Source organism: Hyla sarda, chromosome 9 (genome assembly GCF_029499605.1).
Source record: "Hyla sarda isolate aHylSar1 chromosome 9, aHylSar1.hap1, whole genome shotgun sequence".
NCBI lineage: Eukaryota > Metazoa > Chordata > Amphibia > Anura > Hylidae > Hyla > Hyla sarda.
In genome coordinates, this window is record NC_079197.1 from 141,743,645 (window position 1) to 141,769,364 (window position 25,720).

Consider the following 25,720-nt stretch of genomic DNA (forward strand, 5'->3'; position numbering starts at 1 on the left):
TAGGATACCACCTTCAGGCCGAGGGAGCAGTGGCCTGTCCTCTATGGGTTTTGTCCGGCTTCCCTCGCTGGCAGCATTGCCTTGCAGGATCCTGCCGTCCTCTTTTCCTCCTTGCCCTGCCGCCTCCTTTTCTCCACCATCTACTTCACTGTGTTCGGGCTCTTTAACTCTGGTTCCAGCTCTTGCCTGAGCCCCATAGTCCCCCTCTCCGTCGCCGGCTCCACAGCGTGCGTGCTTCACCCTCTAATTCCGGCTATTGCCTGAGCATCACAGGCCACTGTACTCCGTTCATAGGCGGGGCTGCGTCCCGGCATACTGCTGGGTTGCTCCTAGTTGTCAGGGACGGCGTAGCCATCCTTCCCGCTTCCATAACAGGGATTCTCCCCTTGTCTGCACCTCTATTCTGGTTCGCTGCTGGACTCATCGCAGGAAAATAAGTAGTCATCTTTACTGGGGTAGCTGTTGCTTTCTTCTGTGTCCTGGTCCTCGTCATTGCACAGTCGCACAATTAATGCCCAGGAGGGGTATTCCTTTGTCGGTTGCTCTGTGCCGGGTTCACGCTGGAGAATTAGCGGTGCTCCGTGCTAGGTCGCCACCGCCATGCTCAAACTAGCCACGCCAATAACTTGTGCCACAGTTTTTGCACGAGGATAAATGAATTTAGGTTTAAAATCAGCAATCCCTAGTGCTTCTTTTAAAAAAGGATCATGCTGGAAAATCCCCCAATTTTTTGTAATGATCCTTTGAACTTTTTTTTTAGCATCACCAGAATAACGGTAAGTAAAGGCAATACCATAATCTTCATTTTTATTTATCTCTTTTCTTTTATTCTCAGCCTTATTTTGCAGGATTTTGATTCTATATTTGTTGAACTCTATTTACTGCATCGACTCTTTTCCTTGCTCCTTTTATTACCGCTTGGGGGTACCCTTTTTTAATTATTTTATTTTCTGTCTGACCACAGGGCTCTCTGCTGACACCTCTGTCTGTGTCAGGAACTGTCCAGAGCAGGATAGGTTTGGTATAGGGATTTGTTCCTGCTCTGGACATGGACAGAGGTATCAGCAGAGAGCACTGTGTTCAGACAGAAAAGAAATTTAAAAAGATAAGAACTTCCTCTGTAGCATACAGCAGCTGATAAGTACTGGAAGGATTAAAATTTTTTAATAGAAGTAATTTACAAATCTGTTTAACTTTCTGGTACCAGTTGATATGAAAAAAAAAAAAAAAAAGTTTTCCACCGGAGTACCCCTTTAATTTTAATTATAATGTACAGTATTACACAATACAGCTCAAAATCTGTACTTTGAACACAACCAACCTGTTCTTATCTGTTGGATTATTGCCCTGTACCTGGTCATGTATAAATACAGAGGGGCATAGTACAGACGGAGCTGATATTTCTGGGGTACAGGATGGCTCTAAACATTGCAGGAACCCTTCTCCTGGTTACTGGGGTCACTCTCCTCATATATCTCATAAAATGGTGGAGCAGGGTGAAGCTAAAGAACCTTCCCCCAGGACCTACACCTCTACCGGGCCTGGGGAACATCCTGCAGATCAGCACCTCAGAACTACCTCAGTCTTTAGTTAAGGTATGTATACTAATTTATAATAATATCCTTAGGTCACTGGTTATATAACAATTCCTACTATAGACCTACTGTAGACATCATATGTGTGGGTGATCCAGGAATAGAAGCCTTACAGAATATATATTCCCATCCACTCTTCTACCAGTCTATTATGATATGTAGGATATTTGATGACAATATTTGTTCTCCTGAAATGGGACCCCTCTACCCCAGCGCTTTATTAACTCAGAATTCCCTAATGACGTATTACAGGTAGAAATCATATCCCATCTAATGAGCTCTGGAGAGTCTTGTGAGTTTGGCTTTCGTGATTACAATAAACAGGGTTATAGAAGTTTATGTCTCCTGCTCAGACCTGTTATGCAATATTTTTTATGTTTTCTTTATCTCCAGCTCAGACCTGTTATGCAATATTTTTAATGTTTTCTTTATCTCCAGCTGAGTGAGAGATATGGACCTGTCTATACCATCTACATAGCGAACGTCCGGACAATAATACTGATCGGGTACGACGCAGTGAAGGAGGCGCTGGTAGACTGCAGTGACGCATTTAGTGATAGGGGAGACGCAGGAGTAGGAGAGTTTCTTTCTAAGGATTTTGGTAAGCTGATAAAGGAAATGTAAAATAACAATTCATTTTTTTTTGATTGATTACAATGTGAATAAATAAACAATGCTGTATACAATTCACACGTATCTGGGAAAATATGTAATATATGAAAGATGGGAGGGGGCATTACAGTATATTTCCTTCACATTGGGGTTTATTTACTAACGTGATCCCGGCTCTTTTTTGTCGGGTTTTGTGCCCAAATTGTGTTGCACGTTGCATGCGACACAATTTGCGACCAAAAAAAAAAACACAAAGAAAACTACACTCCACTCTTAGTAAATAAACCCAAGTTTAATATTAGTTTAACCCCTTCACGACGAGCGACGTACATGTACGGCGCCGCGAAGTGTCACTTGGCGCGCGGCGACGTACATGTACGTCGCGGGGTTCCGGGAGCGCCGCGTCGCCGGGAGCGGTGATCGGACCGGGATGACTGCTGTTATCTAACAGCAGGCATCCCGGCACATCGCCGAGGGGGGTCCTGAGACCCCCCCATGACCGCGATGCGCGCAAATCGCAGGTCAATTCAGACCTGCGATCTGCGCGATTCCGGGTCATACGGGTCACTGGTGACCCGGTGACCCGGAAAATAAAAGGGATCGTAGGTGTCCGAGACACCCTCGATCCCCCTGAAGGGATAGGAGTTTGGTGGCAGGGTTGCCACCCCTCCTATCCCTGCTATTGGTCGGCCGAGCGACCGACCGATAGCAGACCGGGGGAGGGGGGGTTAAAGTTCGGTTCCCCCGCTTTGCCCACCTATCGGTGTCCGGGCAAAACGGGGGAACCATCCAGGGAGGGTCGGCGCCGAAGGTCCCTACCTGGATCCCGGATCGCGATCCTCCATGCGGGGATCCCCCACGTGCGGCGACGGCGGCGGCTTCCGAGTCCTGCTAGGTGAGTTGTTGCCTAGCAACATCCGGAGGGCCACAGTTTACAGTGGTCTCTAAACCGTGGCCCTCCAGATGTTGCAAAACTACAACTCCCAGCATGCCCAGACAGCTGTTTGCTGTGTGGGCATGCTGGGACTTGTAGTTTTGCAATATTTAGAGGGGTTCAGGTTGTAGATCACTAAGTGGTCCCAAACTGTAGCCCTCCAGATGTTGCAAAACTACAACTCTCAGCATGCACAGACAGCAATTTGCTGTCTGGGCATGCTGAGAGTTGTAGTTTTGCAACATCTGGAGGGCCACAGTTTTGAGACCACTGGACAGTGATTTACAACTTGAACCCCTCTAAATCTTGCAAAACTACAACTCAGTTTTGCAACAGCTGGAGGCACACTGGTTGGAAAATACTGAGTTAGGTCATAGAACCTAACTCAAGGTTTTCCAGCCAGTGTGCCTCCAGCTGTTGCAAAACTACAACTCCCAGCATGCATGGTCTGTCAGTGCATGCTGGGAGTTGTAGTTTTGACCCCCCTGCCGTGTGAATGTACAGGCTACATTCACACTGGCGGCAGATTACAGTGAGTTCCCCGCTGCAAATTTGAGCTGCGGCAAATTTTCCGCCGCAGCTCAAACTCCTAGCGGGAGACTCCCGCCAGTGTGAATGTAACCTAAAAACACTACACTACACTAACATAAAATAAAGAGTAAAACACTACATATACACACGTACACTGCCCCCCCCACCCCCCTTCTCCAATAAAAATGAAAAACGTATTGTATGGCAGTGTTTCTAAGATGGAGCCTCCAGCTGTTGCAAAACAAAAACTCCCAGCATTTCTGGACAGCAATTGACTGTCCAAGCATCCTGGGAGTTTAGCAACAGCTGGAGGCACCCTGTTTGGGAATCACTGGCATAGAATACCCCTATGTCCACCCCTATGCAAGTCCCTAATTCAGGCCTCAAATGCGCATGGCGCTCTCACTTTGGAGCCCTGTCGTATTTCAAGGCAACAGAATAGGGTCACATATGGGGTATCGACGTACTCGGAAGAAATTGCCTAACAAATTTTGGGGGGCTTTTTCTCCTTTTACCCCTTATGAAAAGGAACAGTTGGGGTCTACACCAGCATGTTAGTGTAAAAAAATAAAAAATTTTACACTAACATGCTGGTGTTGCCCTATACTTTTCATTTTCACAAGAGGTAAAAGGGAAAAACGCCCCCCAAAATTTGTAACACAATTTCTCCCGAGTACGGAGATACCCCATATGTTGGCGCAAAGTGCTCTGGGGGCGCACAACAAGGCCCAGAAGGGAGAGTGCGCCATGTACATTTGAGGTGATTTGCACAGAGGTGGCTGATTGTTACAGCGGTTCTGACAAACGCAAAAAAAAAAAAACACACCCACATGTGACCCCATTTTGAAAACGACACCCCTCACGGATTGTAATAAGGGGTGCAGTGAGAATTTACACCCCACAGGTGTCTGACGGATCTTTGGAACAGTGGTCCGTGAAAATGAAAAATTTTGCACAGCCCACTGTTCCAAAGATCTGTCATACACCAGTGGGGGGGTAAATGCTCACTGTACCCCTCATTAAATTCTGTGAGGGGTCTAGTTTCCAAAATGGTATGCCATGTGGGGGTTATTTTGCTGTTCTGGCACCATAGGGGCTTCCTAAATGCAACATGCCCCCCGAGCAAAATTTGCTCTCAAAAAGCCAAATATGACGCCTTCCCTTCTGAGCATTGTAGTTCGCCCGTAGTGCACTTCAGGTCCACTTATGGGGTACCTCCATACTCAGAAGAGATGGGGTTACAAATTTTGGGGGTCTTTTCTGCTATTAACCCTTGCAAAAATGTGAAATTTGGGGGGAAACCCACATTTTAGTGAATTTTTTTTATTTTTTTTACATATGCAAAAGTCGTGAAACACCTGTGGGGTATTAAGGCTCACTTTATCCCTTGTTACGTTCCTCAAGGGGTCTAGTTTCCAAAATGGTATGACATGTGTTTTTTTTTTGCTGTTCTGGCACCATAGGGGCTTCCTAAATGCAACATGCCCCCCGAGCAAAATTTGCTCTCAAAAAGCCAAATATGACTCTTTCTCTTCTGAGCATTGTAGTTCGTCCGCAGTGCACTTCAAGTCCACTTATGGGGTACCTCCATACTCAGAAGAGATGGGGTTACAAGTTTTGGGGGGTCTTTTCTGGTATTAACCATTTAAAAAATGTGAAATTTGGGGGAAAACCAACATTTTAGTGAATTTTTTTTTTTTTTTTTTACATATGCAAAAGTCGTGAAACACCTGTGGGGTATTAAGGCTCACTTTATTCCTTGTTATGTTCCTCAAGGGGTCTAGTTTCCAAAATGATATGCCATGTGTTTTTTTTTGCTGTTCTGGCACCATAGGGGCTTCCTAAAGGTGACATGCCCCCCAAAAACCATTTCAGAAAAACGTACTCTCTAAAATCTCCTTGTCACTCCTTCGCTTCTGAGCCCTCTACTGGGCCCGCCGAACACTTTACATAGACATATGAGGTATGTGCTTACTCGAGAGAAATTGGGCTACAAATATAAGTATACATTTTCTCCTTTTACCCCTTGTAAAAATTCAAAAATTGGGTCTACAAGAACATGCGAGTGTAAAAAATGAAGATTTTGAATTTTCTCCTTCACTTTGCTGCTTTTCCTGTGAAACACCTAAAGGGTTAAAACATTTACTGAAAGTCATTTTGAATACTTTGGGGGGTGCAGTTTTTATAATGGGGTCATTTATGGGGTATTTCTAATATGAAGACCCTTCAAATCCACTTCAAACCTGAACTGGTCCCTGAAAAATTGCGAGTTTGAAAATTTTGTGAAAAATTGGAAAATTGCTGCTGAACTTTGAAGCCCTCTGGTGTCTTCCAAAAGTAAAAACTCGTCAATTTTATGATGCAAACATAAAGTAGACATATTGTATATGTGAATCCCAAAAAATGTTTTGGGGAATATCCATTTTCCTTACAAGCAGAGAGCTTCAAAGTTAGAAAAATGCAAGATACCACAAAAATTTACCACTATGTTAAAGTAGAATATGTCACGAAAAAACAATCTCAGAATCAGAATAACTAAAAGCATTCCAGAGTTATTAATGTTTAAAGTGACAGTGGTCAGATTTGCAAAAAAGGGCTTCGTCCTAGAGGTGAAAATGGGCTCCGTCCTTAACCCCTTAACGACGCAGGACGTATATTTACGTCCTGCGCCGGCTTCCGCGATATGAAGCGGGATCGCGCCGCGATCCCGCATCATATCGCGTGGGTCCCGGCGCTAATCAACGGCCGGGACCCGCGGCTAATACCACACATCGCCGATCGCGGCGATGTGCGGTATTAGCCCTTTCTAAAGTGAAACTGAAAGTATCCCGGCTGCTCAGTCGGGCTGTTCGGGACCGCCGCGGTGAAATCGCGGCGTCCCGAACAGCTGATCGGACACCGGGAGGGCCCTTACCTGCCTCCTCGGTGTCCGATCGACGAATGACTGCTCCGTGCCTGAGATCCAGGCAGGAGCAGTCAAGCGCCGATAATGCTGATCACAGGCGTGTTAATACACGCCTGTGATCAGGATGAGAGATCAGTGTGTGCAGTGTTATAGGTCCCTATGGGACCTATAACACTGCAAAAAAAAAGTAAAAAAAAAGTGTTAATAAAGGTCATTTAACCCCTTCCCTAATAAAAGTTTGAATCACCCCCCTTTTCCCATAAGAAAAATAAAACAGTGTAAAAAAAAAAATAAATAAACATATGTGGTATCGCCGCGTGCGTAAATGTCCGAAATATAAAAATATATCATTAATTAAGCCGTACGGTCAATGGCGTAAGCGCAAAAAAATTCCAAAGTCCAAAAAAGCGTATTTTGGTAACTTTTTATAACATTAAAAAATGAATAAAAAGTGATCAAAAAGTCAGATCAAAACAAAAATCATACCGATAAAAACTTCAGATCACGGCGCAAAAAATGAGTCCTCATACCGCCCCGTACGTGGAAAAATAAAAAAAGTTATAGGGGTCAGAAGATGAGATTTTTAAACGTATAAATTTTCCTGCATGTAGTTATGATTTTTTCCCGAAGTACGACAAAATCAAACCTATATAAGTAGGGTATCATTTTAACCGTATGGACCTACAGAATAATGATAAGGTGTAATTTTTACCGAAATATGCACTGCGTATAAACGGAAGCCCCCAAAAGTTACAAAATGGCGTTTTTTTTCCGATTTTGTCGCACAATGATTTTTTTTTCCGTTTCGCCGTGCATTTTTGGGTAAAATGACTAATGCACTGCAAAGTAGAATTGGCGACGCAAAAAATAAGCCATAATATGGATTTTTAGGTGGAAAATTGAAAGGGTTATGATTTTTAAAAGGTAAGGAGGAAAAAACGAAAGTGCAAAAACGGAAAAACCCTGAGTCCTTAAGGGGTTAAGGGGTTAAAGGGGTATTTCAGGCCAAAACTTTTTTTATATATATATCAACTGGCTCCGGAAAGTTAAACAGATTTGTAAATTACTTCTATTAAAAAATCTTAATCCTTCTAATAGTTATTAGCTTCTGAAGTTGAGTTGTTGTTTTCTGTCTAACTGCTCTCTGATGACTCACATCCCGGGACGTGACATCATCATTGAGCAGTTAGACAGAAAACTTCAGAAGCGAATAACTATTGGAAGGATTAAGATTTTTTAATACAAGTAATTTACAAATCTGTTTAACTTTCCGGAGCCAGTTGATATATATAAAAAAAGGTTTTGCCTGGAATACCCCTTTAAGGCTATGTTCTTTCTGGCTTTTGTTTGGAATACTGCCACTACAGCTTTTGATCTAAAGTCAGAAGTGGATCCAGCAAGAAGGAGAGGTATAAATCTGTCCTTTATATTTCCCATTCCTTTTAAATACTCTACTGAGTTTGGCTCAAAAACTGCTGTGGCAGTATTCCAAAACTTGTGTGGAAACCTAGCCTTAGGCTGGTTTTACTCTGCAGTTATGCAGTTTTATCTAGATACAAGGTCATAGAAAAGGGGATGCCAACCTATGCAGTGGCACATCACAGCAGGCCCATTAACTTTAACTCCTTAAGGACACATATGGGGCTTGCTTTTGGACCACCAATTGTACTTTGTAATGACATCTATCATTTGAACACCAAATCTACAGCAAAACCAGAATTAAAAAAAGGATTTGTCAGACAAAGTTGACCCCCCCCCCCCCCCCCACACACACACACACACCGTTTTGTTACTTTTGGGTGCTTCTGTTTCTATGCAGTGCACTCTTAAAAATTATACCTAATATATATATATATATATATATATATATATATATATATATATATATATATATATATAATTAGTATGCTTAAATTTGGCCTCTTCTGACCATTATGTCTCTTTTAATTTTCAATATACAACGCTGTATGTGGGCGCAGTTTTTGCACTGTGATCTGGAAAAGAAAATTTCGGGTATATAGATTAACCCAAAATCAGCAATTCAGGATTTTTTTTTAACATTTACGCCACTGACTGTTACATGTTAATAGTTCTGACATTTCCGCGCATAGAGATACCACATATGTTTATGATTATTTTTGTTTACATAATTTTTATTTTTTTTTATTGGGAAAAAGGCGGTGATTTAAACTTTTACTAGGGAAGGGGCTTATTCACATTTATTAATATAATTTTTTTTAACCTTTGATTCACAATTTTTTATTCCCCATTGGGGACTAATCAATGCAGCAACCTTTCGATTGCTGTTGATCAGTGTTATCAGCATTAGTACAGGCTTGTAAGGCTGCCTGCACTGTTGGATCACCGATCACACCACTCCACAAAACCCACAGGGGTTTGTATTGTATTCAACATACTTTATTGTGGATTATATGAGTCCTCTCTGTTATTATTCTCTGCCTAGCACTATGTGCATGTACATTTTTTTTCCTTAGGGTTACTATTGGGTTGGACTTTAACCCTTTGGTATTACTGGGACTCTACATACTTTTACTACTTACAGGGTTTGCATGTATATTTATGGTACGTATACCATATAAACCATTCTACATTTATTTCACTTTATATTTGCTGTTACCCAAATAATTTGTATGTCTCGTTTATATGTTTGATCTGTATTTAATTAAAAAAATTATGTTTTGATATTATGATTATAAAAGGATATTTTGAAAAGGGTGATCTATATTTTTTGGTAGGTTGTCTCTATGACATGTCAAAAATATTAGTTTAATGACCATTGCACTTTAAATATGTAGGTAAAGCTTACAAATTGATTAAATTGTGCTTTATCTAATTACATAATCTTTTTTCTGGTCATACTTAAATTTTGAAACTATTTAAAACAGACACTTTTTTCCAGAAACAATGTCACACCAGTGTAGAATTATGTCTGGTATTGCATCTCAGCTTCAATGAAGGGAATAGGCTTCAGTATCACACAACCTGTGGACCGATGTGGAGGTGCTTTGGGAGAAAACCTCCATGTTTTCCTTAAAGGGGTACTCCACACCCCTAGACATCTTATCGTGGGGGTCCCGCTGCTGGGGACCGTCAGGATCTCGGCTGCAGCACCCACCTGTACGGCTTCCAGCAATGCTGGAGGCTTCGGATCCCCACCACAATGGTGAAAGAGCGTGACGTCATGCCCCCTCAATGCAAGTCTATGGGAGGTCCATCACGCCCCCTCCCATAGACTTGCATTGAGGGGGCGGGGTGTGACATCACGCTCTTTCACCATTGTGGTGGGGATCCGAAGCCTCCAGCGTTGCTGGAAGCCATACAGGTGAGTGCTGCAGCCGAGATCCCAGGGGTCCCCAGCAGCGGGACCCCCACGATCTGACATCTTATCCCCTATCCTTTGGATAGAGGATAAGATGTCTAGGGGAGGAGTACCCCTTTAATCAACCACCTTAACTACATGTGTGAAATTACAGGGATCATTGCAAGCAATGGAGAAAGGTGGAAAATCCTTCGTCGATTCTCTCTAACAACGTTGAGAAACTTTGGAATGGGAAAAAGGAGCATTGAAGAAAGAGTCCAAGAAGAAGCCCGATGTCTTGTTGAGAAATTAATGAAGGACAAAGGTTGAGTCAAAATTTTTCTTACTTTCAAACTAGCCGTATACAGTATTTTAAATAGCTGGTGTTGACCAACAACTATCTATAGAGTGTTTCCCTGGAACATATAGTCCTGGGGAAACATTTAGGGAGCCAGATCCTTCTTTCCCCAAAATAAGGAGGCTTTTTAGGAGAATTCATGCAGAAATCATGAGGATATTCCACATGAATTCTGCAATAATTCTCTGTGCACGGATAAAGGTGCTTTGCATTCATTGCTTTTGTTACTTTTCGTGCAGAATCTGCATAAATTCTGCATTTTGATTAAATAAAAGCCCCATTCACTTCAATAGGCTTCCATCGGAAAAACTGATGCGGAAATTCTGCAGTGTGAATGGGACTGTGGAATCCCATTGAAGTTCATAAGGCTGTAAACACATGCAGAATTTTCATGCAGATTTCCATTTGGAAATTTGTGCAGAAATTCTGCCGTGTGAACATAGCCCTAGGCTACCCCTATATATACTAGAGCAATTGATCCCGACAATTAAAGCCAGCATTAATCTGTATGGTCGGATTCAGTGAGCTAACTAAGCCATCAACATCAGATTATACATTTACAGTTCTCTAGTATAGTTATCATTAGTGTTGCTCGCGAATATTCGCAATTCGAATATTATTCGCGAATATCGCATATTCGCGAATTCGCGAATTTCGCGAATATAGCGCTATATATTCGTAATTACGAATATTCGTTTTTTTTTTTTTTTTTTCTTCACAGTACACATCACAGTGATCATCCCTCTCTGCTTCCAGCTTATGTGGTGTAAAGAAGGCTGTAATACTACTGTGTAAGACTGACGTGCGGAAATTCGCATATGCGAAAATTCGCACATGCTAATTTTCGCATATGCGAATTTTCGCATGCGTTAATTTTGTATATGCAACTTTTCACATATGTTAATTTTCGCATACGCGAATATTCGCATATGCGAAAATAAAACGAGGGTATAACGAATATGCGAATATTCGCGAATATATGACGAATATTCGTCCATATATTCGCGAATATTCGCGAATTCGAATATGGCCTATGCCGCTCAACACTAGTTATCATTACCATATTTTCCCAACCTCTTTATATTTATTAACAGATTCTCCAATTAACCCAGTATATACATTGCGACTTGCTGTTTCCAATGTTATTTGCTCAGTCGTGTTTGGTGAAAGATTTGACTATGAAGACCAAAAATTCCTGACTCTCCTGTCATATCTTAATGACATTGCCGAGCTGTTTAACTCCACCTCAGGGCAGGTAATTATTACTAAATGTCTACAAGGTGTGTGCAAAGTAACTCAGACTGAATTACAATTATTAAAGGCAGTCTATTCAAAGTAAGAAGAAAACTGATCCGGCACTATCAGAATTAAAGGCTACTGGCACTATTAGCATCCGAGGGGGCTGCGGGGCTAGCTAGAGGGTTGCCTGTAGTGGTGCGTCTCCATAAACAGGAAGAAGAAAGTTCATGCATAAACAAAGAAGAAGGATCGCACTCACCAGGAATTCAACTCTTTATTCCGTCACCAGTACGCAAGGCAATGACATAAGTGGAGGCGGGGGGGGGGGGGGGACGACAGGAGCTCTAGAACAAGTTGTTTCACGCCTGTTTGGCGCTTCCTCAAGGAAGCGCCAAACAGGCATGAAACAACTTGTTCCGGAGCTCCTGCCCCCCCCCCCCCCCGCCTCCACTTATGTCATTGCCTTGCGTACTGGTGACGGAATAAACAGTTGAATTCCTGGTGAGTGTGATCCTTCTTCTTTGTTTATGCACAATTATTAAAGGGTTTCACTTCATCTGGCAACTTTAGTTGTGGTTGATGGTAAACTATCTGGTTATCATATGATTTGCTGGTGTATGTGTCAATCAGCCTAAAGACCAATAGGAGACAGGAAGGGGAGGGCAGTTTTACACAGCCATAAGGGCTCACACACTGTTCCCTGCAGTTAGTCTGAGTGAGACAGAGAGAGATATAGGGATAGAAATAGGACAGAGATAGGAAACAAAGAAAACCAGACAGTGTTTGTGTGTGTGAGAACAGGGACCACAATTCTCATCCAGGAGTCAGAATCCCTTCTTGATCTATAACATTCGCAGTGCACATGTCCTATAGGGGCCATACAAGGATCCACAGCAAAGAAGTGCTCATCCCCCTCCCAGTGTATGTGAGTGGGCTGATCATAGGGGGACCTCCTGTCCATTCATTCACAAGCCTCATCGTGTACCACAAAGCCAAGCAAAGCTGTGCTGCGGAAGACCTGTATGATAGAGATACATATGCAAAGCGCTCTAAAAACAGCATAGTGCTTTACTCCGCAAACACCGGTCATCTTCCTGCTTGGGACATAGCAGCGCCTAAAGAAGGGCATGCATTTGACAGGGATTAGCCCTGTTAATACGTTATTCATGAATATTATTGTTTTCAGTAAACACCGGTTACATCTTCCTGTGTGGGAAATAACATCGCTGTTATTCGTGAATATTATTGGTTCCAGCAAACACTGGTTTTAAAAAACCTTCTGTAAAACAGGGAGGGGTGCATTGCAACCCTCTTTTTTTCTACTATGCCATGACGGCTGCTGTTGCAACCTTCAGCTAGCTGCTAGCTGGAGAAAAAAAAATAATCTTCTTTTTAACCCCTTAAGGACCAAGCACGTATGAGTACGTCCCTGCGCCCTGGGTCTTAAGGACCAGGCACGTACTCATACGTCCGTGGGAATTTTGCATCCTTCCGCGCACAGGGCAGGTTGTGAAACCGTACGCCTGCTGAAATCGTTCAGCAGGCATCACAGGCAAACGCCGAGGGGGGTCCCCGGACCCCCACATGTCAACGGTCACCTCAGATCGTCCGCGAAATCGCACGGGCGATCTGCGGTGATTCTGGTCATTTGGGTCAGTGGTGACCCGATGACCCGGAACTAGATGGTGATCGGCGGTGTACAATACACTGCCAATCACCTGCCGTTGCTGGGGAGAGGTGACAATACTATAATCTCCACAGCAACGCTGCTATTGGCCGGCGATCATCCAGCCAATAGGAGTGCGGCAGAGGAGGGGTTAACGGTCCCATCCCGCTGCTGCACCCGCTCTCTATGTTCAGTCAGCGAGTGCAGCAGTGAGAAGACCGTGGATCTCCCCTTGGAGCTCCGGAGCCCCCTCAGGAGCCTTAGAATAGGGACAGCAGATTGCAGGGACAGGTAGGGGTTAATAAAGTTGAAAAAGTAAAAAAAAAAAAGTCCCCCCCCGACACCCCCTAATAGGTCCCCAAGGGTCCTATTAGGGTCTGATCCCTGACCCCGGGTCCTATTAGGGGTTCAGGGAGCTGCGTGCACCAACCGTTTTTTTTTGGCCGCAGCTTTCCCCCCCTGACCCCCTAATAGGTCCCCCAGGGTCCTATTAGGGTCTGATCCCTTATCCCGGGTCCTGTTAGGGGTTCAGGGAGCTGCGTGAGCCACCCTTTTTTTTTTTTTTTTCATAGCTGTTATACACTTTTTACACCAAGCACCACACAGTACATACTTCCCCGCCACCCCCGAACACCCCCCCCCCCCCCCCGCCACCATAGAAAAAAGGCGATGGCCCGCCGGGCATTTTCGGTTGCGGAGGCTTATGCTTTTTTAGCCTCCGACTCCGAATCTGCCAGTGAGGTCGAGGGAGATCCTACATTTTTGTGTTCTTCCTCGTCCTCCTCATCATCTAGTAGTGATGATGAGTACCCTGTACGGCGGAGACGCCGCCAGACAAGGCCAAGCACCCCCCATGAGAGTGACCCAGTGGCCGACACTAGTAGGAGTGGCAATGCCGCTCGTAATAGGAGTCCGGCCCCCCAGACAAGTGCACCGGAGCCCCGTTCCGGTGACCCTGTCTGGAGCCCCCCAGAGGGTTATCAGCCACGGATTCCTGAGTTTGTTGGCGACTCAGGAATCTGGATTGACACGGCTTGCTTCACTGATCTGGACTTTTTAAAGTTTTTTTTCCGTGACAGCCTGGTCAATCACATGGTGGAGCAAACGAACTTGTATGCCCAGCAGTTCATTGCCCACCACCCCGATTCGCTTTTGGCCTGGCCCAATGAATGGCGCGCCATTGATGCAGCGGAAATGAGGATATATTGGGGCCTCACGCTGCATATGGGCCTGGACAAAAGAACAAGTGCTTGTCATTACTGGAGTGGGGACATCCTCTATCAGACCCCGCTTTACAGTATGGCGATGACACGGAAGCGCTTCGAGGCCATTCGGAAATGCCTGCATTATGCAGATAATGCGGCATGTCCGCCCCGAGGTGATCCCGCCCATGACCGGCTTTACAAAGTGAGGCCGGTCATCGATCACTTTAGGGCCAAATTTTTGGAGGCCTACGTACTGCTCAAGGACCTCTCGGTAGATGAGTCTCTCATCAGTTTTAAGGGGAGACTCATCTTCCGCCAGTATATTCCCTCAAAGCGGGCGCGGTATGGCGTGAAGCTCTATAAACTTTATGAGAGTACCTTCGGGTACACTTACAAGTTTATAGTGTATGAGGGACGAGATTCCCGTATTGAACACCCAGAATGTCTCCCCATTCATAGGTCACTGAGTCACTATCATCGGGGACTTTTTTATGTTGCCTGAAATGTGCAGCGCTCTCTCTCCACCTGAGCGAGGTGCGCATTTGAGGTAACAGGTTAGGGACGGCCACACACATCACATTCCCAGAATGATGATTCAGAGCATAGGGTTTGGGGCGGGCATATTTTTTTTTAGTTTTGGATATGCTCTGGATCATCATTCTGGGAATAAATCCTTTTTTATTATAATTTATAATTTTCTGGCCCACTGTACCCCATATTACGGGCCTCTGTACCCCACCTGTATACCCCAGTTACGGCCCGTTGTCCCCCATAGTGTTCCCCTATTTTAGGGCTCAGTGCTCTCCCCATTAACGCTCCTTGAGGGGGGGGGGGGGTCCCACATCCTCTACTATGAAAAGCTCAAGGCCCTGACTGACCTCATGCCTATACCAAGACCTGGTGGGCACCAGCGGAGCCAAAATCATTCAAAAATCAGGTATGTCCTTACTCCAAAGTAATATATTTACAAATTGTGGGGTGTCTTTTCTGCTATTAACCCTTGTAAAAATGAAAAATTTGGGGGAAAACCCACATTTTAGTGAAAAAAAATATATATTTCTTTACATATGCAAAAGTCGTGAAACCCCTTTGGGGTATTAAGGCTCACTTTACCCCTTGTTACATTCCTCAAGGGGTCTAGTTTCCAAAATGGTATGCCATGTGTTTTTTTTTTTTTGCTGTCCTGGCACCATAGGGGCTTCCTAAATGCAACATGCCCCCCGACCAAAATTTGCTCTCAAAAAGCCAAATATGACTCCTTCTCTTCTGAGCTTTGTAGTGCTCCCGTAGTGCATTTGACATCCACTTATGGGTACTTCCATACTCAGAAGAGATGGGGTTACACATTTTGGGGGGTATTTTCTGCTATTAACCCTTGCAAAAATGTGAAATTTGGGGGGAAACACACATTTTAGTGAAAAAAAATAAATACCCTGTGGGGTATTGAGGCTCACTTTATTCTTTGTTCCATTCCTCAAGGGGTCTCGTTTCCAAAATGGTATGCCATGTGGACTTTTTTTTTTTTTTTTGCTGTTCTGGCACCATAGGGGCTTCCTAAATGCGACATGCCCCCCCGAGCAAAATTTGCTCTCAAAAAGCCAAATATGACTCCTTCTCTTCTGAGCATTGTAGTTCGCCCGTAGTGCACTTCAGGTCAACTGATGGGGTACCTCCATACTCAGAAGAGATGGGGTTACAAATTTTGGGGGGGATTTTCTGCTATTAACCCTTGCAAAAATGTGAAATTTGGGGGGGAAACACACATTTTAGTGACATTTTTTATTTTTATTTACATATGCAAAAGTCGTGAAACACCTGTGGGGTATTAAGGCTCACTTTATTCCTTGTTACGTTCCTCAAGGGGTCTAGTTTCCAAAATGGTATGCCATGTTTTTTTTTTTTTTGCTGTTCTGGCACCATAGGGGCTTCCTAAGTGCAACATGCCCCCAAAAACCATTTCAGAAAAACGTACTCTCCAAAATCCCCTTGTCGCTCCTTCGCTTCTGAGCCCTCTAGTGCACCCGCCGAACAATTTACATATGAGGTATTTGCTTACTCAAGAGAAATTGTGCTACAAATACAAGTATACATTTTCTGCTTTTACCCCTTGTAAAAATTCAAAAATTGGATCTACAAGAACATGCGAGTGTAAAAAATGAAGATTGTAAATGTTCTCCTTCACTTTGCTGCTATTCCTGTGAAACACCTGACGCTGACTAAAACACTGACTGAATGTCGTTTTTAATACTTTGGGGGGTGCAGTTTTTTTTTTATTTGGAATATCCATTTTCCTTACAAGCAGAGAGCTTCAAAGTTAGAAAAATGCAAAATTTTCAATTTTTTTCCTCAAATTTTGGAATTTTTCACTAAGAAACGATGCAAGTATCGACAAAATTTTACCAATCAGATAAAGTAGAATATGTCACTAAAAAACATTCTCATAATCAGAATGATAGGTAAAAGCGTCCCAGAGTTATTAATGTTTAAATTGACAGTGGTCAAATGTTCAAAAAAACGCTCTGGTCCTAAGGTGTAAAAGGGCCTGGTCCTTAAGGAGTTAAATCCTACTGTACAAATCACACTAGTCAACCACTATGCCACTACTATTTGTCAAGGATGGCTTGAGGTGAGGCATTAAAATGTGAGTGATTGCTGCTGTATACTGTTGACACTGTTGAGTGTTGACATAAGAAAATTCACACCAGACAATGTTGGTATAAATCCCCTTCTCAGCACTGACTCCCAAAGAGTTCTGCCTCAAAGAGTTCTGTTTATTACACGGAAGTAGTGTGGGGGAGGGGAGTGATTAATACTTAACTTTTAATTAATATGCTGTTAAGAAACATATATAGTCAAGTGCATAATATTGACAAAAGGGATACTGATGCTGCTCCCTTGGTCCAAGATAACACAAACAATAATACCTATCAGCTGTTTATACTGTCTTATTTTTGCCAGACTATCTCTTTACAGTCCATCACATGTGTCTGGCTATATGTCATAGATTAGCAAAATGCTCTGCCCTAGGCATTTTGGTTTACCAATCTGGGTGACCACATCAGGGGCTAACTGCAGTGCTACCTGCACTATGCATATACAGGAGGACCATCCACCCCCATGTACAAAAAATATCTCTATACCAGAGGCACCGATACAGTGACAACCCTGGCATGCATAACACTGACAGTATATCTTTTTAAAATCCCACAGTCAATAGGTTTCTGGTCCTGTGGAGAAAAGGGGGTTCAGGAGAGCATCCAAGGGTCGTGTCAGATGTCCTGATTCTAGCTTCATGCACGCGCCCACAGTGGCGGGGAGCCGTGCGATTCTGCCTGCTATCAGCGCACATCACTTCCCTCCCCCCACACTTTTTCTGGAATTATTTTGGGAGTTTGTCCATCAAAGTGGGTAGACACTATATATATATATATATATATATATATATATATATATATATATCTATGGCATATTTATTACACGGAAGTACATTGTTTTTACATTTGACAAAAAAGGGAGGTTTAGTTATGACATCAAAATCATCATGTTATGATTGAGTATTGCATCTGTATATATTTGCATATCTAGCATCCATTTCTTTCTTGGCAGAAGTCCTTCTACCAGGAAATTCCAGAGTTCTCTGTCTGTCAGATATTTTGTCTTTTGACTTCTTATCTTGGTCCTCCTGACGTCATCTCAAGGTCTCCATTTTAGTCATGAGCAAATTGCAAGCTGATTTTTGGGTTAAGGATAGTTAACAAATATCTTTCTCCAGCATCAGCAATGGCATATCATTATTAATATATTGATCAGTCATCAGAAACATAAGGGTCATCCTTATCAATTCCCCCCTAAAGATATTTGTTAAATGCACACAACATGTTTCCCTAGAATATACTCCGCCTAACAGTCTCAGGTTCAGGGGGGGGGGGGGGGGCGGGTATGGGATGCTTCACTGGTTTGAGACGAGCTCCTAATGAACCCCCTTTGCACCCAGACTTATCCTTCACCTGGGACTCCTATATTAGCCCTACTCTACTGGAGCTACTAATAAGCACCAACACTACTACATGTCAGTGAATGCAATCTACATTTAACCCAATGGGACAACAATGGTTAAAAAGCAGCATAATATGTTCTACAGGGCCTGAAAAGTAGCTGAAGCAAAATTATGCAAAACAGAAAAGTGACTTAACAGTATCTGTGAGCCAAAGAGATAAGCTATACTAAGGGGAGAGAAAAACCCAAAACAAACAAATGAAGAAAAAAAATAAAGGAAAAAACTAGGAATTTTTTCATTTACTAAATGTATTACTGCAAATATTAATCACCTTTTGTCCCATAAAATTATCTATTTTGTCACATATTAAACCATTATTTATTTAACCCCTTAAGGACCCAGCCCAAATATACCTTAAGGACCCGGCCATTTTTTGAACATCTGACCACTGTCACTTCAAGCATTAATAACTCTGGGATGCTTTTACCTTTCATTCTGATTCCGAGATTGTTTTTTCGTGACATATTCTACTATATTTTAGTGTTAAAATGTTGTCGATACTTGCATAATTTCTTGGTGAAAAATTCCCAAATTTTATGAAAAAATTTAAAATTTTGCATTTTTTTAACTTTGAAGCTCTCTGCTTATAAGGAAAATGGATATTCCAAATAAATTATACATTGATTCACATATACAATATGTCTACTTTATGTTTGCATCATAAAGTTGACATGTTTTTACTTTTGGAAGACATCAGAGGGCTTCAAAGTTCAGCAGCAATTTTAAAATTTTTCGCAAAATTTTCAAAATTGGAATTTTTCAGGGACCAGTTCAGTTTTGAAGTGGATTTGAAGGGCCTTCATTTTAGAAATACCCCACAAATAACCCCATTATAAAAACTGCACCCCTCAAAATATTCAAAATGACATTCAGTAAGTGTGTTAACCCTTTAGATGTTTCACAAGAATAGCAGCAAAGTGAAGGAGAAAATTCAAAATCTTCATTTTTTACACTCACATGTTCTTGTAGACCCAGTTTTTGAACTTTTACAAGTGGTAATAGGAGAAAAAGCCCCCAAAATTTGTAACGCAATTTCTCTCGAGTGAGGAAATACCTCATATGTGTATGTCAAGTGTTCGGCGGGCGCAGTAGAGGGCACAGAAGGGAAGGAGCAACAATGGAATTTTGGAGAGTGAATTTTTCTGGAATGGTTTTTGGGGGGCATGTCACATTCAGAAAGTCCCTATGGTGCCAGAACAGCAGAAAACACAACATGGCATACCATTTTGGAAACTACACCCCTCAAGGCACGTAACAAGGGGTCCAGTTAGCCTCAACACCCCACAGGTGTTTGACAACTTTTCGTTAAAATCGGATGTGTAAATGGAAAAAAAGAATTTCACACTAAAGTGCAGTTTTTCCCCCAAATTTACCATTTTTATAAAGGGTAATGGGAGAATATGCCATCAAATTTGTAACCCCATCTCTTCTGAGCATGGAAATACCCCATGTTAGGACATAAAGCAACTTTTGCTGAAATGGTTTTTTGGGGGCATGTCGCATTTAGGAAGCCCCTGTGGTGCCAGAACAGCAAAAAATATCCACATGGCATACTATTTTGGAAACTACACCCCTCAATGAACGTAACATGGGGTCTGCTGAGCCTTAACACCCCACAGGTGTTTGACGAATTTTCGTTAAAGTTGGATGTGTAAATGAAATTTTTTTTTTTTTTTACAAAAATGCAGTTTTCCCCCTAAATTTTACATTTTTACAAGGGGTAATAGGAGAAAATGACCCCTAAAATTTGTAACCCCATTTCTTCTGAGTATGGAAATACCCCATGTTAGGACGTAAAATGCTCTGCTGGCGAACTACAATGCTCAGAAGAGGAGGAGCGCCATTGAGCTTTTGGAAAGAGAATTCGTTTGGAATGGTAGTCAGGGGCCATGTCCGTTTACAAAGCCCCCCTGTGGTGCCAGAACAGTGGACCCCCCACATATGACCCCATTTTGGAAACTACACCCCTCACAGAATTTAATAAGGGGTGCAGTGAGTATTTACACCCCACAGATCTTTGGAACAGTGGGCTGTGAATATAAAAAAAATTAATTTTCATTTTTACGGACCACTGTTCCAAAAATCTGTCAGACACCTGTGGGGCGTAAATTCTCAATGTACCCCTTATTACATTATGTGAGGGGTGTAGTTTCCAAAATGGGGTCACATGTGTCGGGGGTCCATTGTTCTGGCACTATGGGGGTTTTGTAAACACATGTGGCCTTCAATTCCGGACACATTTTCTCTACAAAATCCCAATGGCGCTCCTTCTCTTCTGAGCATTGTAGTTCGCCCCACAGAGCACTTTAAATTCACATATGGGGTATGTTCTTACTCAGAAGAGATGAGGTTACAAATTTGGTGGGGCTTTTTTCCTATTTTCCCTTGTGAAAATGAAAAATTTAGGGTAACACCAGCATTTTAGTGAAAAAATATAATTTTTTTCATTTTCCCATCCAACTTTAATGAAAATTCGTCAAACGTCTGTGGGGTGCTCAGGCTCACTATACCCCTTGTCACGTTCCATGAGGGGTGTAGTTTCCAAAATGGGGTCACATGTAGGTATTTATTTTTTTTTGCGTTTGTCAGAACCGCTGTAAAATCAGCCACCCCTGTGCAAATCACCAATTTAGGCCTCAAATGTACACGGTGCACTCTCACTCCTGAGCCTTGTTGTGCGTCCGCAGAGCATTTTATGCCCACATCTGGGGTATTTCCGTACTCAGGAGAAATTTCGTTACAAATTTTGGGGGTCTTTTTTTCCTTTTACCGCTTGTGGAAATAAAAAGTATGGGGCAACACCAGCATGTTAGTGTAAATTTTTTTACACTAACAGGCTGGTGTAGCCCCAAACTTTTCCTTATCACAAGCGGTAAACGAAAAAAAAGGCCCACAAAATTTGTAGTGGAATTTCTCCCGAGTACGGCGATACCCCATATATGGCCCTAAACTGTTTCCTTGAAATACGACAGGGCTCTGAAGTGAGAGAGCGCCATGCGCATTTGAGGACTAAATTAGGGATTGCATAGGGGTGGACATAGAGGTATTCTACACCGGTGATTCCCAAACAGGGTGCCTCCAGCTGTTGCTAAACTCCCAGCATGCCTGGACAGTCAGTGGCTGTCCAGAAATGCTGGGAGTTGTTGTTTTGCAACAGCTGGAGGCTCCGTTTTGGAAACCCTGCCGTACAAGACGTTTCTAATTTTTATTGGGGGGACAGTGTAAGGGGGTGTATATGTAGTCTTTTACCCTTTATTATGTGTTAGTGTAGTGTAGTGTTTTTAGGGTACATTCGCACTGACGTGTTACGGTGAATTTCCCGCTCGGAGTTTGCGCTGCGGTGAAAAATTTGCCGCAGCTCAAACTTGAAGCAGGAAATTTACTGTAAACCTGTCCGTGTGCATGTACCCTGTACATTCACATGGGGGGGGGGGGGAACCTCCAGCTGTTTCAAAACTACAACTCCCAGCATGTACTGACAGACCGTGCATGCTGGGAGTTGTACTTTTGCAACAGCTGGAGGCACACTGGTTGGAAAACCTTCAGTTAGGTTCTGTTACCTAACTCAGTATTTTCCAACCAGTGCGCCTCCAGCTGTTGCAAAACTACAACTCCCAGCATGTACTGATCGCCGAAGGGCATGCTGGGAGATGTAGTTATGCAACAGCTGGAGGTATCCAACTACAACTCTCAGCATGCCGAGACAGCTGTTTGCTTTCTGGGCATGCTGGTATTTGCATCTCCAAACTGTGGACCTCCAGATGTTGCAAAACTACAACTCCCAGCATGCCCAGACAACAAACAGCTATGTGGGCATGCTAGGAGTTGTAGTTTTGCAAGATCAAGATCTATAGTTTAGGGACCACTGTATAGTGGTCTCAAACTGCAGCCCTCCAGCTGTTGCAAAACTACATATTCCAGCATGCCCAAACAGCTGTCTGGGCATGCTAGGAGTTGTAGTTTTGCAACATCTGGAGGGCTACAGTTTAGAAACCACAGTCTCAGACTGTAGCCCTCCAGATCAACTTACCGGCTTCCGTAGGATCCCGGGAGCCGTCCTCTTCTGACGCACGTCACGCCGCCCGCCGATCACCGTGCCGTTACTTGGAACAAGCTTACATTTATAACTCAGCACGAACCATGGATTCTCTGATATTTTATCATGGCTCTTGAATTCTTAACCTCATAAGTTCTAAACAATTTAAATCATAATCTGAGAGTAGCAAAGCTACCAATATGGTTATTCATTCAAAAATTGGTATTATTCAAATAAATGCAATGTGGAATGTATAGGTATATCACATTACGTATGCAGGTCCTATATACATACTCAATTTAAAACAGTAAATATATATATACATTTTCTTCAAGTGTGATTTTTGTATTTCAGAAGAGGAGGCTGTCATTCTTCCTATATGGCCCCACCTTTCAAGGATGGACCCCCCCTTTTTCCTCCTAATACTCTATGTCACCAGTCACCGCCCCTTTGCTTACCCTCAAGCTAGGTCAGTCTTCAACAACATTTGAACGTCCAGTGTCTGACTGGATTTCTGTGTTCCTTTACATCAAGAGACATACAAGACACATGGAACATGTAACAATACCAACATACAACACACAGGGCTCACATAACCCACAGGGCCCACATTCTCACCAAAAATGCAAACAAATGAGAAATATATAGAGATCTTTTGGGGAGAAAAAAAAATAGCTGATTTTAAATATTTAGGTAATATTTATCAATTAAATAGTGATCACTTTCTTCATTTTTATCTTGTTTTAAAAACTTCTTCTCTTGTTACTCCTGTAATATAATCAGACAATTTATCGTATTTCCTCATACATTAAATTTTTTTACATCTATCCTGTGCAATCTGTGAAAACAAAACTTATTTAAGGAAATTAATAAAATAGCATTAAATAGGTTCAATTAACCTCTTAAGGACCCAGCCATTTTACACCTTAGGACCCGGCCATTTTTTGAACATCTGACCACTGTCACTTTAAACATTAATAACTCTGCAATGCTTTTAGTTATCAATCTGATTCCGAGATTGTTTTTTCGTGACATATTCTACTTTAACATAGTGGTAAAAAAATTGTAACTTGCATCCTTTCTTGGTGAAAAATGTGAAAATGTTATGAAAAATTTGAAAATTTAGCATTTTTCTAACTTTGAAGCTCTCTGTTTGTAAGGAAAATGGATATTCAAAATATTTTAATTTTTTATTCACATATACAATATGTCCACTTTATGTTTGCATCATAAAATTGCCAAGTTTTTACTTTTGGAAGACACCAGAGGGCTTCAAAGTTCAGCAGCAATTTTCCAATTTTTCACAAAATTTCCAAACTCACTATTTTTCAGGGACCAGTTCAGGTTTGAAGTGGATTTGAAGGGTCTTCATCTTAGAAATACCCCACAAATGACCCCATTATAAAAACTGCACCCCCCAAAGTATACAAAATGATATTCGGTCAGCCTTTTAACCCTTTAGCTGTTTCACAGGAATAGCAGGAAAGTGAAGGAGAAAATTCACAATCTTCATTATTTACACTCGCATGTTCTTGTAGACCCAATTTTTGAATTTTTACGAGGGGTATAAGGAGAACATATATACTTATATTTGTAGCCCAATTTCTCTTGAGTAAGCACATACCTCATATGTCTATGTAAAGTGTTCGGTGGGCGCAGTAGAGGGCTCAGAACCGAAGGAGTGACAAGGGGATTTTGGAGAGTACGTTTTTCTGAAATGGTTTTTGGGGAGCATGTTGTATTTAGGAAGCCCCTATGGTGCCAGAACAGCAAAAAAAAAGAAACACATGCCATACCATTTTGGAAACAAGACCCCTTGAGGAACGTAACAAGGAATAAAGTGAGCCTTAATACCCCACATGTGTTTCACGACTTTTGCATTTGTAAAAAAATTAAATAAAATTTCACTAAAATGTGTGATTCCACCCAAATTTCACATTTTTGCAAGGGTTAATAGCAGAAAAAAACCCCCAAAATTTGTAACCCCATCTCTTCTGAGTATGGAGGTACCCCATAAGTTGACCTGAAGTGCACTACGAGCGAACTACAATGCTCAGAAGAGAAGGAGTCATATTTGGCTTTTTGAGAGCAAATTTTGCTCGGGGGCATGTCCCATATAGGAAGCCCCTATGGTGCCAGGACAGCAAAAAATACCCACATGGCATACCATTTTGGAAACTAGACCCCTTGAGGAACGTAACAAGGAATAAAGTGAGCCTTAATGCCCCACATGTGTTTCACGACTTTTGCATATGTAAAAAAATAAAATAAAATTTCACTAAAATGTGTGATTCCCCCCAAATTTCACATTTTTGCAAGGGTTAATAGCAGAAAATACCCCCCCAAAATTTGTAACCCCATATATTCTGAGTATGGAGGTACCCCATAAGTTGACCTGAAGTGCACTACGAGCGAACTACAATGCTCAGAAGAGAAGGAATCATATTTGGCTTTTTGAGAGCAAATTTTGCTCGGGGGCATGTCCCATATAGGAAGCCCCTATGGTGCCAGGACAGCAAAAAATACCCACATGGCATACCATTTTGGAAACTAGACCCCTTGATGAACGTAACAAGGGGTACAGTGAGCATTTACCCCCCACTGGTGTCTGTCAGATCTTTGGAACAGTGGTCTGTACAACATTTTTAATTTGCACAGCCCACTGTTTCAAAGATCTGTCAGACACCAGTGGGGGGTAAAGTCTCACTGCACCCCTCATTACATTCCGTGAGGGGTGTAGTTTCCGAAATGGGGTCACATGTGGGGTTTAGTTTTTTTGCGTTTGTCAAAACCGCTGTAACAATCAGCCACCCCTGTGCAAATCACCTCAAATGTACATGGTGCACTCTCCCTTCTGGGCCTTGTTGTGCGCCCCCAGAGCACTTTGCGCCCACTTATGGGGTATCTCCGTAGTTGGGAGAAATTGCATTACAAATTTTGGGGGGCTTTTTTCCCTTTTACCTCTTGTCAAAATGAAAAGTATAGGGCAACACCAGCATGTTAGTGTAAAAAATTTATTTTTTTACACTAACATGCTGGTGTAGACCCCAACTTCACATTTTCATAAGGGTTGAAAGGAGAAAAAGCCCCCCAAAATGTATTAGGCAATTTCTCCCGAGTACGGCGATACCCCATATGTGACCCTAAACTGTTGCCTTGAAATACGACAGGGCTCCAAAGTGAGAGCGCCATGCGCATTTGAGGCCTAAATTAGGGATTTGCATAGGGGTGGACATAGGGGTATTCTACGCCAGTGATTCCCA

General features: G+C 42.5%; 1 protein-coding gene across 3 annotated transcripts in view; it reads left to right on the forward strand.

Moving 5' to 3' along the window:
- Nucleotides 1–1,255: 1,255 nt before the first annotated feature.
- The window catches only part of LOC130290755 (cytochrome P450 2C8-like), a 37,716-nt gene continuing 13,251 nt past the window's right edge, over nucleotides 1,256–25,720 (forward strand). The window contains exons 1-4 of one of the 3 annotated variants that reach the window (XM_056538811.1): nucleotides 1,256–1,595; nucleotides 2,034–2,196; nucleotides 10,072–10,221; nucleotides 11,349–11,509. In XM_056538811.1, coding sequence (XP_056394786.1) covers nucleotides 1,416–1,595; nucleotides 2,034–2,196; nucleotides 10,072–10,221; nucleotides 11,349–11,509 — 654 coding nt within the window. In that variant the 5' untranslated portion in view covers nucleotides 1,256–1,415. Of the gene's footprint in view, nucleotides 1,596–2,033; nucleotides 2,197–9,072; nucleotides 9,161–10,071; nucleotides 10,222–11,348; nucleotides 11,510–25,720 lie in introns of those variants that run through there. The other 2 variants (XM_056538810.1, XM_056538812.1) reach the window with 2 other exon arrangements.